The sequence below is a fragment of the Besnoitia besnoiti genome, chromosome VIII, assembly GCF_002563875.1.
Source record: "Besnoitia besnoiti strain Bb-Ger1 chromosome VIII, whole genome shotgun sequence".
NCBI lineage: Eukaryota > Apicomplexa > Conoidasida > Eucoccidiorida > Sarcocystidae > Besnoitia > Besnoitia besnoiti.
In genome coordinates, this window is record NC_042363.1 from 556,126 (window position 1) to 574,694 (window position 18,569).

An 18,569-nucleotide genomic window follows, 5' to 3' on the forward strand; every position below is an offset into this window, starting at 1 on the left:
GATATGTGAGGCAGCTTCGGCGGTGCGCGGGCAGGGAAAGCAGGGAAGGGTATGAGACCAAAATCCTCTTCGCAAGTACTGGGAGGAAACAAGAATACATATGCGTTAAAAGGGGCTGTGCGACACGTTTTCTCCGCCTTCTTGACCACTACTCCGAGGCTTCGGCGTGGATAGCCAACGCGTGGATGCCTTCGTCCAGCTCCTTCTGCAGCAACGCGTAGATTTTGCGATGCCTCTGCACGAGGGGGACGCCTTTAAAGTCCGGGCTCTTCACGAAGATTCTGAGAAAGGACAACGAGGGGAGAGAGCCGCGCAACTTTAGGCACACGCCTTGGCTCAAGACACGTGACTAGCAGAAGCCAGAAAAAAGGAACGGCAGCGGGCACAAACTTCCCGCGGTGAGCTGGTGTAGGCCGAGGGATGCAGACGAGAGATGCAGAGAACGCCGAGTGCGTCGACCTTGAAATAGACACAGACTGAGGGAAGAACGATGCAGAAATGAACTCAGACACGGCAGAGGACTAGAAAAAATACAGGCTCGCACAGCTAGAAACAGAGAACGCACCTGAAGTGCGTCTCCGCTGATCTCAGGCCTTGCGTCCCTTCGTGACCCGCGTGGAGGGGCGTCTGAACAGAAAAAAGGTAAGGGAACACACAGGGAGCAGGAAAAGGTCAAAAGCCGCGAGCAGAAAGAGCAGACGCCCCCAAACACCTGCACCCGCAGAAGGCTCCTTTTTTCCTGCCTGGAGCGGCAACATGTAAGCAGACAATACACGCATCAAACGGACAGCCACAAAAAAGAACGACAACCTCACCAATTGATTGTTTGAAAGGCGTACATCGAGCGAGAGAGTCCTGCTCAACAAGTGTGGTTCAACGCCGCCCACAAACTATATGAATGGAGGTATAAGTATGGCTCTAGTGGAATACCACGTTTATACACATATATATGTATGAATCTATACAAACACTAATTATAGTATGGATTACGGGAGGTCCATCGCCAAAGTGTGCCAAAATATCGACACGAGAAAAGTGACAACTTGTAACGATGTGCGCACATCGCTGGAGCGAAACGCGACGCAGGAATATACCAACCAAAGAGAACGATATCGTAGAAGAGGCATCTTTGCTTTTTCAGTGCTTTCTGAGCTCTCTCACCTCATCAATCACTTCGAGCTGTGCACATTGGAGGCCTTCAGTTAGCTGAGAAGAGCAAAGGAAAGCACGTTCACCGCGTTCTCTGTTTCTCTGCATTGAGAAGCCACACCGACTGCAGAGTTCGCTGGCTGGCTGGAGCACCTAGATCCCCACTCAGCGGACGCCTGTTTCCGTAGATTCTATATGGAGAAAAAAGCTAATACGCTACGTGGAAACCTCGGCACTAAGGACGATGCCGAATAAGGATGCACAGAAGGGAGAGAGCCGCGCTCTTCTTGTGCAGATCGGCAGGCGACGCAGACATTCCATGGCAGCCTGAGACGCCCTTTCCATTCGCGGAAGCGGCTATCTTCCCCCTTTTTTCTCCGCCTCCTGACCTTCTTCTCAATCGCCAGTGCGACGGGGCCCTTCGCGACGGCCTGACTGCGGGGCGGCGCGGGGAGCGAGGAGAACAGACGGCCGAGAGGACGCCGCACAAACATCTCTGCGGGCTGTCGCAGGCTTTTAGAAAACGGGGATTGCGCGCAGTTTCCTCTTGCGCCTGGTGCGGTTCGACAGAACGACGGCGCGAGTGTGTCTGCAGCCCCAGACCGCGCACGGACTCTGCACGTGGAGGGTGAATCCGAGGAAGTGTGGAGCGCGGCGGACAGCGATGAGATTCTCTCGCGCGAGGCGGGAAACACGAATGCTGGAGGCTGTATACTGGGCGTCCGCAGAGAAGAGGGTCCAAGCAGCCGCATACTGCCCGCCCGGAGATTTTTTGGGCGCTGGTTCAGGCCGCGGAAACCGAGGGAGACTGCGTGAAGACGCTGTGTAGACAGGAGGATGCTGAGGAAACAGACGAGCAAAAGGAAACGAGGCGCAGCCAGAACGGCGGTCTGACGACGCAGAGAGAAGAGGACGAGACCACGGCAGGCAGTGGAAGAGCCACGAGCTCCAGAAACGCAGCTGCTTGACGAGAACTCGTGAAGGACTGTCGGCGAAGGGAGCGGCGCGTGTGCGAAGAGGGCGGAGACATCCATGGCCTGGCAGGAATCGAAGAGGGGAGAGGCGCGCAGGTGCTGCGTGGAAAGGCGAGAAAAACAGGTGTCAGGCCGTTCTAGATCACGAAGTGGAGAGGAACGCTGCGGAGAAGAGTAAGGACAAGGGACAACGGTCTGTTTTACCGCGTGAGGAAAATGGAGACGGGGGAGTTCAGGTCCCGCGGGGTTCTGGGAGAGGCACGCGGGGCGGCTTGGAGGCGAAGAAGCGGACGAGAAAAGAGAGGCCGAAGACGAAACGGCAAGAACGCCACCTTTTTGTTCTGAGAAAGCGACGGCAGGTTGCAAATGGCAATCAACAGAGGACGGGACGACAACGGAAGGCCGCGCAGAAGCGGAGGGGGAGAAGACACACCGCGCGCGCATCTGCGCAGCTCGCCGTGTCTCGTCTCTCTCCAGCCTTGAGGCTGCGCTGAACGAGTGGCTCCCATCCTCTTGCTTCGCGTGGCATTTCGATGCAACATTCAACACCTATTGCTCTATCTGCCAGTTCTTGCGCTCCCGAAATCGCGGGGTTTGTCTCGAGGGTTCCGTGTTGCCTGGTCGGGGGTAGTGCGTTACTTCAGTTGAGGCCCTCGAGCGGCGTCGCACACACGCGAGTCTGTCCGCGGAGGAACCCGCCGCAGCGAGAAAGAGACGCTTTCCGGCGGCGACAAATGACCCTGCACGTATGCCTCGGCACTTTTGGTTCACTCTGTTCTGTACTATAGTCTCCACTTCGGAGCGCGCCGGTTCGTGCTGCTCACTAAGGGGGATCTCTACGCGGCCTGGCTGGCTGTCTCACTCTGAATGTGGCGCAGCGTTTGCCTCAATTCTGTGCAGCTTCAGGTTTCGCAGAGGCCATCTCCCGTAGAGGGAGGCACCCGCAAGCTGTCTGGTACGACGTCGCTCATGTCGCATACCTACAGCATGTGAAAATAGAAGTGGACTCGACGGCCGTACGCTGAACTCCTGTAGATCCCCTAATGCTTAAACAGGGCTTAGGGCCTAGAGCGCTGCACGCTCGCGTACAACTTGCTCTGTGAGACTCGGGCTGCGAGGCCAGATCCCAGTTCGAGCGTGTATGTCGTGACTCTCGTGGAGACATGCTTAGGCACCGCGGAGGAAATGATCGTGGAGGAAATCTATAGACCTTGGGGGCGAGAAAGGAATAAGATGACGCGGTAGCCAGACGACTCCATCAAGAGACGCACTATGCCGACGCACGACTTCCATGAACCGCGGCCGTTCTCCTTGAAGGGGCGTGACTCTGACGCGATATCCCCAGCCTCAGAGACGCCTACGAGGAGTTTCCGCGACGAAGCGACCTCTCTTTCACAGAGAGGGAAAGGAGGCTTCTTCCGAATCGCGTCGCGCGCCGCGTAGTCCCTTCTGCTGCGAGGCGTCGCACTGACGAGCAACTTAGGAAGATGACATTTGCGATGTCTGTGTCGTCGTAGATTAGAAACTGGTGCCAGGAAATGAATTCTATGTACCTGGCTATCATCTTGCTACTACCCGCCCTGACAACCGACGTGCGTGTTGTCCAAAGGACAGCCAGAGGAGTTCGTTTTTCGCGTAGCGTGCCACGGAGCGGCAGCGACAGCCGGCGGACGAATGCCTGGTTTCAAGCGAAGCTCAAGCAAACCGGCCAGCGCTTCTTCGTTGGGCACGGAAGACAGCGAGTCGGCGTTCTGTACGAGAAGTGTGAAGCCACAGAAGCAGCACTCACGGTATACCCCAGAGTTATGGCAGTGCTCTGAGTCGCTTTGTCGCGCAAACGACGCGAAATCCACCGACAAACCTGTGCGACCTGTGTGTGCACGACTGCCTCAGCGAGTGGGCATCTAACCCGTTCAGCTGCGCTCATGGCCGACCGGCTCGTTCCAGAAGAGTCAAGCAGCCGTGAACCGTGCGCAATGTCTGTACGACAGCACAAGGGTAGAGTCCTCCTGGCTACTGCTACTGCGGTCAACACGCGCGAGGCGACTGCGTAGAACGAAGGGACAACGACAGCCGTTTTCTCAGGAGCTTCTAATTCAGCCCGAGGTGAGCGCAGCAAGCAGCGCGCGAGCGCTCGAGGGCGATCGGCGGGCCCTCAGACAACGCGTCGCGTCTGCATGGAGTTTTGGTTAGTTTAGTTAGTCTCCGATGTGCGCGACGCCCGCCACACCCACCCGCATATGGAGCACGAGCTTCCAGACACACTCTTTGCAAAGCCTCTTGTCGTATGGGCTCGCGTGCCTACTGGAACCTAAACTGCGTGAAGGGCGGCAGAGTCCCAGCCCTGGCTCAGAGCCGATCAGACAAGAAACCACGCAAGTGCTGACGCGAAGTCTCCCGCTTTGTGGATTTCCCTATGCGTGCGACCCTCGCACTGTAGAACTTTTCCCGTAGCAGAAAAAACCATAGCGACCGCCGCAGTGGCATGTGCTGAACACAACAGCCCGCCTGCACGCGGCCGTGCCCTCTTTCGAGAGTCTCTGGCGAATGAAGTCGCACGACTCGCCGGTTTTCCATGTTTTTCATGCGACTTGCGGTTGCGCGCGAACACATCGGACCCCCCTCGGCTCTCCTCCCACTGCCGCAGGGCGAGAAAATCGCAAGCGGCGCGTGTGGGAGAGACCGACCACACACGTGCGAACGCGCAAAGATTTCGTAGAGGCGCGCCCTCTTCGCCCTCTTTTTTGTCTGGTTGAGCGTCACTTGCATGCCTCCGGGGTGTGAGCGCATACATTCTGGGGCGTAGAGCGGGCGGAGAAGCTGCGCGCGACGGCGGCTGCAGTTGTTCGGGCGGGTGCCGTCTTGTTTTTTTCCTCTTTTTTCGACTTTCCTCTCTCGCGTGTTGTCTCGAAGCTGCGAAAAAATGGGGAAAGCAGGAAAGGGAACGGGTTCCTTCGGTAAGCGGCACGGGAAGACCCACTTCCTGTGCATTCGGTGTGGTCGCCGCGCCTACCACACCCAGAAGAAAACATGCGCCTCTTGCGGTGAGTCTTTCTCCATGAAGTGCCGCTTTCTTCGATGCCAGGGACTTCCATGTCCACGCTCCTCTCTCCCCGCTCTGTCTGCTTTTCCCGGTCTCGAGCGACGCCGCTCCGCAGAGCAAAGCGGCCCTCAGGCCAAGCGCGAGAATTGTGGGGAGGCTGTTGGCCTTGATGGAAGACGAGAGAGACGCCGAGGGTCGCAAAAAACTGTCACCTTTTCGTGGAAAGCGAGGAGATTCCTCTCAGAGAGTGCCGTGGCTCCCGTACTTGAAGGAGACTGATTTCCTGGGGTCAACCCCTTAGATGCCGCGCTCGCTCGTGCATTTCCCTCGCCGGCCCGTCGATTCGCATGCTCGCCGTTCTAGAATATCCTGTTTCCACTTTTCTCTGTTTTCGGTTCACCTCTCGATCTTCTCTTCTGTTTATTTCAGTCGCATCGCCTTGCCTGTGTGCGGTGACGCCTCACCTCAAGGTGTATGTAAAGCTGGGAGCTCCGTGCGACAGTCCTCATTTCCGCAGCCCCGCGTTCCCTATATTCTTTTGCCTTTCATCTTCTCTGTGTTAAGCGTAACCTCGCCTTCTTCATGCTTATTTCCTCGAGTCGTTGCTTCCTCGTCTGCATGCACGGCCTACGAACCGTCTGCGGTTGAAAACATTTGCGCGAGGGGGCGGGTCGGCATGGAGCAGGCAACTGGGCATCTTCTTGCCCTGTTGAACACAGAGTTGCTTCTCCCGAATACTCTTCTTCATTTCGCATGACACCTGCACTTGCGAGGGAGCGGCAGCTCGACTGCTGAGACTTCCTCTCCCTGGTGTCGCCGTTCTGCTACCTGCGAGGATGCCTTCTAACCGACTGTGGAATCGTGGTGAACATTCTTTGGAGTTCGTGTGCTTTCTTCCGCTGGTGCAGGCTACCCCTCTGCTAAGAAGAGGACCTACAACTGGGGCGAGAAGGCGAAGCGCCGCCACACGACTGGCACTGGCAGGTAGGCAGACTGCAAGTCTTACAATGAGCATTATGTTCCTGTGTCACGGCGTTTTTGATGCCTTTCTAGCATCGCCATCTCGCAGAACCGCGACTCGTCTGTGTCGTGCTCGTGTCCTCCTGCGCATGGAGGCGCGTGACCCTGAATGCAGTTTGTCGCGCAGCACTCCACACTCTTACCGCGCGCCGTGCTCTCTCGTCCTCACTTTGGCTTCTGCTTGAAGTTTCTGCGCGGCTACATTCTGTGACTCGATCGGCGGAGCATGTGCCTGCCGTTTCCAGTATCGCGTGAGCGGGATTCTGTGCAGACTTTTTTCTCGATACGTCGCTCGACTCAATCTTCGTCTTTGGCGTCCTGCTTGATTTCCCCTCTTTTCTGCTTTGCCTCTCTGGCCTCGAGCGTTCATTCTGCGCTTCTTGTTTCTTCGTTGTCGGAGTGCGTCTCGTGGTTCACTCGGCAGCGGTTGTTTCCCTTGGATGGGGTCTGCGCGTGCTCACGGTTTCTCCTGACACTTGGGGCTTGCGCTCTCTTTTTCAGATGCCGCTACTTGAAGACTTTGCCTCGCCGCGCGAAGAACCAGTTCCGTGAAGGCACGCAGGCGACCGCTGTGAAGAAGAGAAAGACACAGAAATAAAGGAAAAAAGTGCCGGGAGGAAGACGTGTCTCAGCGGCGGGACACCTTGCTGAGAGGCGAAGATCCACAATGGAGAGGAGAGGCAGGCAAGCGGCGGAACGGCGCGCCCACGCGCTGCTGCGTGCGGCTGTCGGTTGGTCGGTCTGCCTCTCGCTGCGTTGCCGCTTTAAGTTTCAAAGGGCACTTTTTCGTGTTCCCTTCTAGCCACTCAACTGCGAGGTCCCCGCCTCCGTGCGTCGTTCCGACTTCGTTTTCTGTCTCGACTTCTATTTGTCTCTTCTTCTTTCTCTCTTCCTGAGGGAGAGAAACACGGAGAACGTACCGAACTCCTTAATTCTTTGTTGCGTGAAACGCTTGAACGCCACTGTGTTAATCTTTCCAAACGTCGACTTGCGGCCGCGTACACACAGAAACCCGAGAAATAACCGGCAGAGTGGCTCCCAGCTGACGTGTCGTAAACGTTTCAGTCACGACAGCCGCGTCCGCCTGCGGAGGACACAGCCGCTACACGCGCCCGACAGATACTCGTTCCTGAATGACGTCGCAGAAAACATTTTTCGTTCGCCTGTCGGTCTGAGCACGGCTCGCACACACCAAACCGCCCGTTGCATACAGAAAGAGGAAACGGATGACGAACATCCGTTCTAAGAGGGTTTCGAGGCACGACAACTGTAGCAACGACGTGCTGCGACACCCCGCCCTCCCTGCGGCGGCGTTGCACTCTCCGCGACCGCGGGCTCTGTCAAGGAAGCATGTATATATATACATACGTCTATATACTTATATCTATCCATATGTATATCTATGTATAGATCTACATAGTGGAACACCGATGTTGTGAGCAAAGCATGTCAAATAGCGACGGCAGACTGGCTCCCTCGCACGCCCGCCTGTCTTGGTGGAGGCCCGAGGGGCGACCCGCATGATTTGATGTTCCTAGTGGATCGATTTGCGTTCGCCTCACAAGGCTTTACGTTCCCGGAGATCTCTCTCCACTGCGCTGCCTTGACTCAGATCCTGCACACATCTGCTTCAGCTGGGCGTCGGGTGAGGAGACGGTGAGCGACTGCGGTTTTCTGTAAAACCCTCTGGAGCTTGCGCAGGAGAACACAGCAAGCTGCACTGCCTGCTTCGCCGCAGCGCGCAGGCCCTTCTCCCTTATTTCTGTTACTCCGGCGCCTCGCCTCTCCCCACCAACTACTAACTCGTCTGCCGTTGCGAATCTCAGTTGGAGCTGCCGGTCGCCTCGACGGAGGAGCTGTGCATGCGCCTGGAGACGATGCCCCACGTCTGCCTTAGGAGGCATGTTCTTAGACTCAACGGAGCTCGAGAGGAGAAAAATAAGGAAGGGAGCGAAGGGGAAGTCGAACGCAAGAATCCCCAAGACCGTGAGCTGCTCCGCCGACGACGAGGCCGCGGCGGCGGGTGTCTCCGCGACTGCTCGCGCCTCGCGTGTCTCCGTCTGTCTCTCTGCATCTAGGCTCTGGCGGACTCGGCCAATGAACTTCGAAATCCCGGCTTGGCTTCTTATCGAGAGATCCACACTTTAGGGCAATTGGCAACAAGCCAAAATCGATCGTCGGGGTCGGGTTTGCCAGAAAAATCACATGTAGTTTTGTGCCGTAGGAGCGACCTTCGTCCTTCGTACTTCTCGTCTTGCTAAAAAAAGAGAAAATCCTCTCTGCACACGTCTTCCGCCGTTTCACTTGTGATGATGTTGCATCTTTTTTCCGTTTCTTCGTGCTTTGAAGAGGTTGGGAAGGGTTTCTCTACAAGGCAGCAGGCCGGAAGACGTTTGTCGACCGCTCGAGCCAGCTTTTCGCGGTCTCCTCAGTCTCCGGCATACTTTCTCTCTCTATTCTTCCTCCCTCCGCGGTTTCTCTTTGTCCTGCAGTCAATGAACTTCGTCTTGAAGTGCTTCAATCACCTCGCTCTTTTCTTCCGCCGTCTCAGGCCTTTTCCTTTTCTCTCCAAAGACAATCCCGGTGGACTGCCTTCGCTTGCGCGAGAACTCTGGGCTTTCTTCTCGTGAAGCGGCCCCGTGCCTGTATTTTCGCACGTTTTCGACTTCTTCTTTTCCCCCTCTATTCCCCAGTTCTGTGATTCTCTCCGAAGCGACTGCAGCTCGCCGCGAGATGGAGGCACAGGGGCCCCCGTACCCTCGCAATTGGCCTGAAGGAGACTGGGAGAAAATGAGGTCATTCTGACCTCTCCGCGCACAGATGAACATCTTTCTCGTTTCCCGAGGAGGCGGTGTAGGTGGAGTCCGCCGTGATCGCGCCAGAGGCGAAAAAAACCCGCGTCACGCGCGCCTCCGTCTGCGCTCCTCAGCTGCTGCGGCCTTCGCGGAAAACTGGCGGCCTCGCCTCCCACCTCGTCTATTTTCGCCTCCCTTCCTCTCCGTCACCTTGCTACTGGCGAGCCTTTGGAGCGGGATCGACGCCTCTCGTGCCTTGTCCTCTAGCCAGGCCCGTGGAGCCCTGGCCTCCGTCCCTTTCGCCGCCCCCGCCGCCGCACAATGGAGACACCCTTCCCTTCGCCCGTGGTGTTCGCGGCTTCGTTCTGGAGGCGTGAGGCCCTCGAAGAGCCGCCGTGCTACTGGCGCCAAAGAAGAACGGCGAGGAGCTGAGAAAGAGCTTTTCCCTCTGGAGTGGGAGATTCGGTGCCACGTGCACGAAAAAGAGGCCGAAGGACCTCCGGGTCTCGTGAGGAGGCGGGAGGCAGCCAGTTCGCTCAGGCTGACTGAAGCGGAAAGAGACAGCCCGGTCAGAGGCGGAGCAAGGAGAGAGTGGAGCGGAGAAGATGGAGACGTGTCGCACTGGAAGAGCGCAGTTTTCTGTGAGGCTTTTCTTCCGCGCGGTCACCGCGAGTCTGACACGCAGCGCCGTTGCGCGTTCAGTGCTTCCTCGTCGCGGCCTGGCTCTGAGCTACAGGAGCTTTTTCAACGCAAGGATGCCCTTTCAGGGCTCTTGTCTTCACTTCCGTTCTCTCCGCGTCCCGCCCCCTCCGCCTTTGTGGCCTCTCCTTCCGTTCCTCTTTCGTCTTTTACTGCTAGTTTTTTTCCCTTCCTCTCGCTCTCTCGCTTGCAGCCGGCTCGGCGTCCGCCGTTTCGCTCTCTGCGCCCGTCAGCCCCTCCCCGCTGCATTCGCTGCGAGGAGAGCGGAAAGTCCTCCGCGCTGCGGTCTTCGCCGCCGTCGCTGCCTCTCTCCGGGCTTCTTCCGCCGCCATGGATGCTTGTCCCGCCTGCGCTAGCCGCGTACTACGAGCGCGGCGGCGACAGCGAGGCGCCAGGCAGCTCGCCAGCAGCTGATGAAGATGCAGAAGACGACGAAGCGAGCTACGCGGCGGAGGGCGAGAGCGCTGGAGACGAAGGCGCGGGCGCGTGCGAGGCGAGGGCGGCAGGGCGGCGTGGTGTCGCTGCGGCGAAGCGCGAGCCGGGTCCGCCCTCCCCTCACCCTCGCGGAGTTTCCCGCGGCCTCCAGAATGAGATGCCGGCGCTGCGACCGGAGCTTTCGTTTCTGTTTTTTCCGCCGAAAGTGGTCTCCGCGCAGGCGGGGCGCGGCGGCGAAGGCTGCGCGTCCTTCCGCAGAGAAAAGTGTCTGCCGCGGGGCGGACCCAACGGCGCGCCTGGCGGCAGGGGCGGCGACGTTCTCGTCCTGGTTAGGGAGCAGACGCCGGTCGCCTCAAACCCGCCGAGGATTCCGCGCAGACGCGAAGCAGCCGGAGATCCGCAACCACGGCGCGGCGAAGAGAGGGCGGGCGACTTCGACGAGAGCAGCGAGCAGGAAGCGCGCGCAGAAGATGAGGGCGCAGAAGACGACGCAAGCGGAGATCAAGCACCTGAGTTAGACGACACGGGGAGGTGGGGGATCGGAGGCCATGGAGAGGAGCCACTTGCCTCAGGCAGCCAGAGACGAAAGAGTGGAGAGAATCGCTGGCTGCTCAGACGTGCAGAGAGACGCGAAGAGACAGAAGACCTCAGCAGGCGACAGCGCGGCCTGTGGAAGGCTGAAGATGGCGGACGAGGCGGCGGCGACATGCGACAGGGAGTAAGCGTGACGCGTGAGCCACGGCTCCGCACAAACAGGAAAACAGAAAAATAGATTTCGCATGCCAGGAGGGTGGAGATCCAGAGTGCAATTGCCCTCCTCTCGAATCCCGCGAGCGATGCTCCAGACTAGGGAACAGACGCCGAGGAATACATGTCATCTATTCAGAGAATATGCTTCATGGTCCTCCATCGCATGAAGCGCCTCTCGGTAGGCGCAAGCGGATTCTGTCGTTGAAGCGCGTCAGACACACCCATGCATGACTACCTCTTTGTTCGTTCGCTTGTTTCTTCCCGGTTGCTTCAGGAGTCGTGTGCCTTTCTCCAGCCCTTTCTAGCCTCTCCCCATTCCTGTCTGCCTTCACGTGCCAGGCAATTGCCCACGGGTTTCGTACGCGCTTCATTCATGTCATTTGCGTGCGCTTGTCTGTGACCCGAGGCTCTCAGGCCCCCTGTCTGCGAGTCTGCTTCCTCACTCAACGGACATCCCTACATCTACACCTACTTAGTCAGAATATATATGGATATGTAGATTTGCGTACAGGCGCATCTGCTTTCCTGTGTTCCAACCTGGATAGGGGGGAAAACACTGTTGCGGCCTATGCATGCTTCTTTTCTTTGCGTTGTCGACCCATATTGTTTCGTTTTGCGAAGGGTTCGCGCAGGGCTTAAGTGGCGAATTGAGAGCTTCGGCTTACTGTACGAAGACACGTCTGAGAGACGCTGCAACCTGGAGAGTAACTGCGGGTGGGGGGCCTCCAGCCGGTAGCATGAGGATTAATTCTTTTTTTCTCTCGACTTTTTTTTTCAGAGCGCCGGTAAACCAGTGCGCATGTCGGTGCCGCCCAACACACTCGTGCTGGACGTGACAGAGATGGAGGAGGAACTCAGCGCGCTGAAGGAGAGGAGAAACGCATTAGAAGGCGACGAAGGCGGAGACGAAGAGGAACGGGTGATGAAAGACGAACTTCACAAGATGCTCAGCGACGCAGAGGCAGCTGTCGGCGAAGACGAAAAAGCGCTCCCCGGACGAGGAGAAAGCGCGAGCGGAGGCGTCGTGGAAGAGAAACCAGAAGAAAGCGGAGGCGAGAGAGATTGCGAGAGAGGAGAGGAAATCAGCGAAGAAGAGGAGTTTGAGGCCTTTGCTGAGATGTTTGGAGAGTTCCTTCTCAAAGAAGCGAAGCGGGAAAGCAAGCAGAAGCAGAAGCCTCCACTCGGTTCTAGCAGGGCGCTGCTGGTGAACCAGGCCACGAAGGACGCCAGACCGCGGCAAAGAAAGCGCAGAAGAGACTCACTCACCCTTGGGCAGGACGAGAAGGACAGAGACGACGGAGAAGACGCAGAGGAGGAAGGCGCCGAAGCAGCAGCCTTGGAATCTTTTTTCTGTTCTCTCTTCGGGCCGCCCAGCCGGCGCGCAGACGTGGCGAAGAGAAAGAAAAAGCAGGAGTCTTTCTGCGAATACGGCGACAGAGAGGGAGACAAGAGACGGCACCACGGCGTGCGGTCTCCAGAGGAATCTGCGGCGAGTTTTGAAGAGAGGGAGGGTGAGGGAGAGAGAGGACGCGGAGACGAGCGAAACGAAGAGGAACGAGGAGAACGAGAAGGCAGAGGCGCAGAAAAACGAGGCGCAGAAAAACGAGGCGCAGCCGACAGCGGCGGGACACGGCGCGGAGACAGACGCATGACACGCGGCGGAGCTGGGGAGAGCAACGACGCTGACGAGGAAGATGAAAAGGAAGAGCAAGAGAGAGACGAGCTGGGAGACGAAAACGGTCAAGAGTCTCCTCCGGCGATCCACGGCGTCTACCTCAGTCGAGCGGGACAGCAGCTCCTTCTCGCCCGAGGCGGAAGGGGAGGCAGAGGCAACGCAGCTTTTCTCACAAACACGTAAGCAACAAAAACAACCTCCTCCATCCTTGTTGCTTCCCCTATTCGTGTGTTGATGCCGACGCCCACACAGATGCAGCAGGTGACCGTGCGTCACCTATTTTTGGCGGGGCTGCGATGCCTCCACCTTTTTCGTCTTCCGTAGATTGAGCACTACATGTATGATTGCATGGCTGGCGAGGTCAAGAGATAGTCTGCGTACGACGCGCGCTGTACCCTCCCCTCCCCCCCTTTCAAGGAGGCGACATCACAGGTGCAGGACACCATGCGTCGTGTCTACAGAAGGCGGGGCTTCATCCGGCTTCCACGTCTCTATGGGTCTTGCTCTTGTCCGGCCTGCGCATGTTTTGGCTCCTTTCTCCGCCCTCTTCTCTTCCTTGACTTTGCCCCTGGGTGTGTGACGTTTGGTGGCACGCGACTCCGCGTTTCTTTGTGACTTCTTCGCGTGAGCCGCTGCGTTTCGCAGGAATCGATATCCCACGACAGTCGAGCGCGGCGAAGAAGGCGAGAGACGCCGGCTGCTGGTCTTGCCTAACTTCGCGGACGTCCTCGTCGTTGGATTCCGAGGATCAGGAAAGACTTCGCTTCTGCAAAGCGCTGCACAGGGGGTGGCTCAGCAAGACGTGCCCCCTGCGTCTGCGCTTCCTCCGTCGTTCCTCTCGCCAGCCCTTCCTGGCAGCGGCGCGACGTCGCTGGTGTGTTGGCCTTCTGTGTCCGCCGTGGCGAGTCCGCCCGCAGGGGAGTCGCAGCGAAAGGGCGAGAGAGGAGACTCCTTGTCTCCTACCGCCTCGAGCGACCGCGACGCCGCCCACGCGCCTCCGCCGCCGCGGCTTGGGCTGGAGCGCGCGAACTGCGTCTTTCTGCTGGATGCGCCTGGCCTCTGGGATGGCGAAATGGCGAGAAAAATGGGCGAAGCTGCCCCGGCCCCCCTCGCGCCCTCTGCGGCCGCGGTCCTCGGCGGGATGGCGGCGTGCCGCCTCACAGCCATGATCCTCGACGCCTCGAATCCGGTGAGTGCAGAACGAGGAACACCGAGAAGAGACTCCGCCCCTATGCATGAGCCCTGCTCCCGCAGCGACAAAAAGCAAACACGTACAACCGTCGAAACTAGGACCCCAGCGACTTTGCAGCTGCGGTACATTTTGCGGAGGAATACACGAATATATATATATATATATATATATATATATATATATATGTATGTATGTATGTATGTATGTATGTATGTATGTATGTATGTATGTATGTATGTATGTATGTATGTATGTATGTATGTATGTATGTATGTATGTATGTATGTATGTATGTATGTATGTATGTATGTATGTATGTATGTATGTATGTATATAAGCGCATACAGCTATATGTGCGGCGACGTTCAACAGTCCGCAGTCTCCTTCGCCGCCCGCAGGAGCAGGCTGTTGGCTCATGGTAGAGTGCGTTTCCCGTCTCTGGTTGGGGAAATCATAAAAATCTGTGTTTGCGGTGCTTCTATGGAGCCATGCATACATATAAATGTATACATAAATGTCTCTATATGCTTATACGTGCAAACGCGCGCAGGCAGGTATGCCTGCATTCGCCTCAGCGGCGGCGCATTAGGCATTCTTTGCCCGGTGAGTAGTGCTGTGACACCCCCTTCTCGCTCTGGCGGGACTGTCCGTTCTGCAGTCCGTATGCGGCGTTTAGTTCCCCAATGAGTTGCCTGTTTAACCCTCCACGCGAGGTTTTTTCTTTTTTCAGGCTGATCTCGTGGAGCAGTACAAGCGCCTGTGTCGAGCGCTCCACAGCGGCCTGCCGAGCGCGTTGCGCGTGCCGCGAATCCTCGTCCTGTCGAAAACCGATCGGGCGCCGCCTGAGACTCTGCGGGAGCAGGCTCAGGCCTTGCAGGCCTTCACTCTCAACCCCAAAATCTTCCCGGTCTCAGGTGCACGCGACACTCAGCGCCGGTCACCTCGCCAGCGACTCGCGTAGCTCTGCATATCACGTTTGTCAGGAGTCTCTGGAGAAAAAGGCACTAGCGCTCTAAAACATAAACCCTAAACCCTAAACGAATTCGCTGAGGGCAGCACCTGCAGCAAGGGGGGAGAGCCTCCATTGAACAGCCAATTCGTTTCTTTTCTCTAATTAGAGGAATGTCGCCGTCACAGAAGACCGAGTCATCTCCTCGCTGTCGCAGGGTCTACATGTTGACGCACACGTCGCCTGCAGACCCCGGCAGAGACGATCTCGGCGCACCTTCTGAGCTGACAGGAATATTTTCGAAACTCAATTGCTCAAGCGAATGCGAGCTGCAGCGCTTGCCGCGACTTGTCACTTGTGCCTGGCGTCTTTTCCCTTCCATTTTCTTCTGATTTCTTCCTCACTACGTTGCCCTGCTTCTCCGTGTTTCCTGCCCTCAGCGCGCACAGGAGCCGGCATCGAGAGCCTGGTGACGCACACTCAGGCGCTGCTGCGGAGTCTGTTTCTCGAGGCCACTCCCGATCCACCCTCTCGCCTTGACTCCCCACCACTTCTTTCTCTTCTTCTCCTCCTGGATTTTCTCCGTTCGTCCTCTCGCTTTCGCCTCGCGCGTCTTCCGCGCTGCTGGAGACTGACCGCTCGACAGGAGGCTCCGCGCAAAGGCCTGCAGAAGCCGGCCGTCGCGAAGTCTCTGCAGCGCGCGCATCTCCTGTGGGGGACTGCGGCGGCGCCGAGACTGCTGAGACCGCCTCTTCATCTTCCTCTCTTTCTTTTGATCGCCTGCTGGATGTGTATCGCCTCGTGGGCACGCGGCCGGTGAGCGTGCACACGTGGGACGCGCTGGAGGCAGAGCGGCAGCGCAGGCTGCGGAAGAGGAGAGTCGAAAGCCAGGCGAGCGGAGCCTCCTCGTTGCCGCGTGAAAGGCTGCGTAGCGAGGCGGCGAGCTCTGCGCGGTGGTCGCCGACGGTGTACGAGAAAGTCAGCCACGGCCTAAAGAGGCTGCTGGCGAGCCAATCGGAGATCCACATGTCGCGCGGCGAGGAGAGAGGAGACGCCGATCGAGAAGTGAACAGGCAAGACGACGCGACAGGCGCAGGAGGAGCGAGGCAGTGTGGTGAGAGGAAAGAGGATTCGGCTGAGCCCGGTGAAGAGAGGATGCCGGCTTCAGCCTGGAGCGTCAGTCCCGCGGGAGACCCCGCGCTGCGTCTTTTATCAGCAGTGGCGAGAGGCACACAGAACAGAGACGAAGGAGGAGAGAAACGAAGACCAAACAAGAAAAAAAGGATGAAAACCTCAACGACTGGCCTCATCTCCTCGAAGGAGAGAAGCCTCGAAGACCGCGAGGCCGGCGACGCATTCCCCGCCATGCCAAGGATCCATCGCCCGCTTGAATGGACGTGGGAAGAAGAGGAAGCGACGCCGAAAAAAAGTGAGAAAAGAAAGACCTACACGTTCACCTCAAAGAACGTGAGTGGAACCCGTTCTCTGACTTTCTGGTGCTCCTTCTGTAAGTTACATGTCTTCTTATCTCGTGTCTCGGCGACAGTGACTCCATGTAACCCTCTGTTCCTATCTCCCTGCTGTCCCTCCCGTTCTGTCTGTGCGCGCGTAGGTACGTCCTGTCCGTATATGTCTGACTCCGCCGAGCTCCACCTGCCTCTCTCAGCTCTCTCCTTCAGCCTGCCGCCCTATACCCTCCGTACAAAGCACGCGTTAACATATAAAGATCACAGCAATGTACCGTCACTACTCCGCAAATGAGCTGCTGCCTCTCTACAGAATCTGCCTCTCTCCAGCTCCCTGCCTCAGCGAGCGGCCCTGGTTCCCGTGTCCTCGCGTGCATGCGTTGGAGCCTGCGATGTCTCGATTGTCTCGTTTCCAGAAAAACACGCGGGCCGCGTCTTCCGCGTCTCTGGGAGTTTGATAGAAACGCTCACTGGACAAGTGAAGGACTTCGACGGCCAGGCGACTATGCGCCTCTACAGACAGCTCGCAGCGCGGGGGGTCATCGAAGTAAGCGGTTCTCTGCAGCGTCACAACACATACACATATGCATGAATATACCTACATATATATATATATATATATATATATATATATGGATATACACATTTATATATATATATATATATATATATAGTTACATGTATATGGTACATTGTTCTGCATGCGCATGCACGGGGAGTCAACGTCGGCATTCATAGATACGATCAAAGTAAGCGACTCTCTGCAGCGCCACAACGTGTATACATATCCGTGAATGTGCATATATATCTGGAAATACACATTTACACACATATATGTATGCATATGTCTTGGAGAGGTCGCCTCGACCTGCTGTTAGGTTGTGTGCCGCCGGCCTTCGCATACACGCGCAACAAACACACAGGCGAACGCTCCGATGAGTCGCAGGAAAACCCATATATATCGGTCTTCACTCGCACGGGCTTCGAAAGGGGCCGGCATCTACGCAGGCGATGGAAGCTTGGTAGCCGCACATAGGGTCTCGGCGCTAGCTTTCCTTTCCTCTCCAGTGAACCTGTTTTGGGCCTCTGCGTGCACGCGCCATCCTGCAATGCCGCGGCTTTTCACCCCTCAGCAACTCTTTCTCGAGGCGGGGGCCGAGGAGGGCGACACCCTGCTTGCTGGCGACGCGCAGCTCAAGTTCCTGCCGTCTTATAGTCGGAGAATGGAGAGCTTGAAGCCTCTGCTGGAGACAGAGGGCCTGCAGCCCTTGGCTCGCGAGCTTCACGACCCAAAAGCGGATGCAGGCTCAAGAACTAACGGCCGAAAAAAGGAAGGGGAAGGCCTTGGAGAGCTGGAGGAGACGAGCGGTGAAGAAGAAAAACTTGAAACCTGGCTCAACACCGAAGCCGAGATGCCGTAAGTCTCGCTCTCTCTGCACGAGTGCCTTTTGGGGCGTAGGGCTGTCCCCAGAGATTTCGAATCGCGCGGAGCGATTCCGCTGCGTGAGCCGTGACTCGCTGTTGAACCGCATGCCTGTGCCGTGTGTTGCTGACTGCGAGAGACGGGTGCGTATTCCGGATCTCTCGAGCGGAATTGAACTCTGTTGAGAAGGAGGAGAGGCAGATATACATAACGTTTTTTCATAGGGAACAAGACGCCCTTTTTGACTGTGCAGAAAGCGGCAACTCAGCCGCCAGGTCTCGACGCCGTTTCCCCAGTTTCTCTTCGTGCTGGGGATTGCCGCCGCGTCTTGTTTCGGAAACTGCCATGCCCTTCTGCCCACGCCTGAATTCTTTGTAAAAGTTCGTCGGCTTTCGCGTCCTTGCGTCACCTGTCTGCTTCTCGCGTCGTCTTTTTGCTTCATTTCTACCTCTCGTGGTGCATTTCTCGGCCTCCGCCCTCTTGGCTCCTTCCTTCCGTAGCACGTCGTTTTTTCACCACCGCGCTTCAGTCTTTTGCACCGCAACTGCACTGCCGCTCTCCGTCTCCTGGCGCGTGCACACGTTCTGCGTACGCTCCGTCTCCACGTATCTGTGCCTTCGCTTCCTGTGCGGCTTGCTTAGACTGCCGAGAACTTGCAGCTGTAGTTTTCGCTCCGTTCCTGTGCCTTGCGTAGGGAGCGGAGCGCGGTTGTGTGCTTGTGCTCCACGGCAGCTTCCACACATTTTTCTGGATTTTTCGTCATTTCTTCCCCTTTCTTCAGAATGTCACTCTACGATCGCGAGGCGAGGCGCATGTGGACTAGACGACGGCGGAGTTTTTTCAAACACGCGCGGTCGCTGAGCCGCCAGGCGGGCGGCGAAGCGCTCGCCAGGGGCACAGCTGCTGTGCCTTGGAAGCTCTACGGGGCCACCATGGGAGCAGCGGAACGCGAGAGGAAAAAGTGAACACCGCGAGTAAAAAGAGAGAAAGAATCGAGCA

The 18,569-nt window shown here is 57.3% G+C and overlaps 3 protein-coding genes across 3 annotated transcripts; 2 read left to right on the forward strand and 1 right to left on the reverse strand.

Moving 5' to 3' along the window:
* Window positions 1–148: 148 nt before the first annotated feature.
* On the reverse strand, window positions 149–1,643 carry BESB_082160 (BolA family protein; the record flags this gene model as incomplete). The annotated part of the gene is made up of 4 exons (XM_029366566.1): window positions 149–281; window positions 566–627; window positions 1,162–1,206; window positions 1,539–1,643. The coding sequence occupies 4 exons, from the start codon at window positions 1,641–1,643 to the stop codon at window positions 149–151; spliced, it is 345 nt and encodes a 114-aa protein (XP_029217026.1).
* A 3,403-nt stretch (window positions 1,644–5,046) lies between these two features.
* BESB_082170 (ribosomal protein RPL37) lies at window positions 5,047–6,784 on the forward strand (the record flags this gene model as incomplete). Its single annotated transcript, XM_029366567.1, has 3 exons — window positions 5,047–5,167; window positions 6,075–6,150; window positions 6,688–6,784. The coding sequence occupies 3 exons, from the start codon at window positions 5,047–5,049 to the stop codon at window positions 6,782–6,784; spliced, it is 294 nt and encodes a 97-aa protein (XP_029217027.1).
* A 2,222-nt stretch (window positions 6,785–9,006) lies between these two features.
* On the forward strand, window positions 9,007–18,535 carry BESB_082180 (uncharacterized protein; the record flags this gene model as incomplete). The annotated part of the gene is made up of 9 exons (XM_029366568.1): window positions 9,007–10,833; window positions 11,644–12,719; window positions 13,186–13,729; window positions 14,463–14,646; window positions 15,328–16,148; window positions 16,461–16,694; window positions 17,281–17,442; window positions 17,506–17,564; window positions 18,352–18,535. 9 exons carry the CDS (start codon window positions 9,007–9,009, stop codon window positions 18,533–18,535), a joined length of 5,091 nt encoding a protein of 1,696 aa, XP_029217028.1.
* Between the last annotated feature and the right edge of the window lie 34 nt (window positions 18,536–18,569).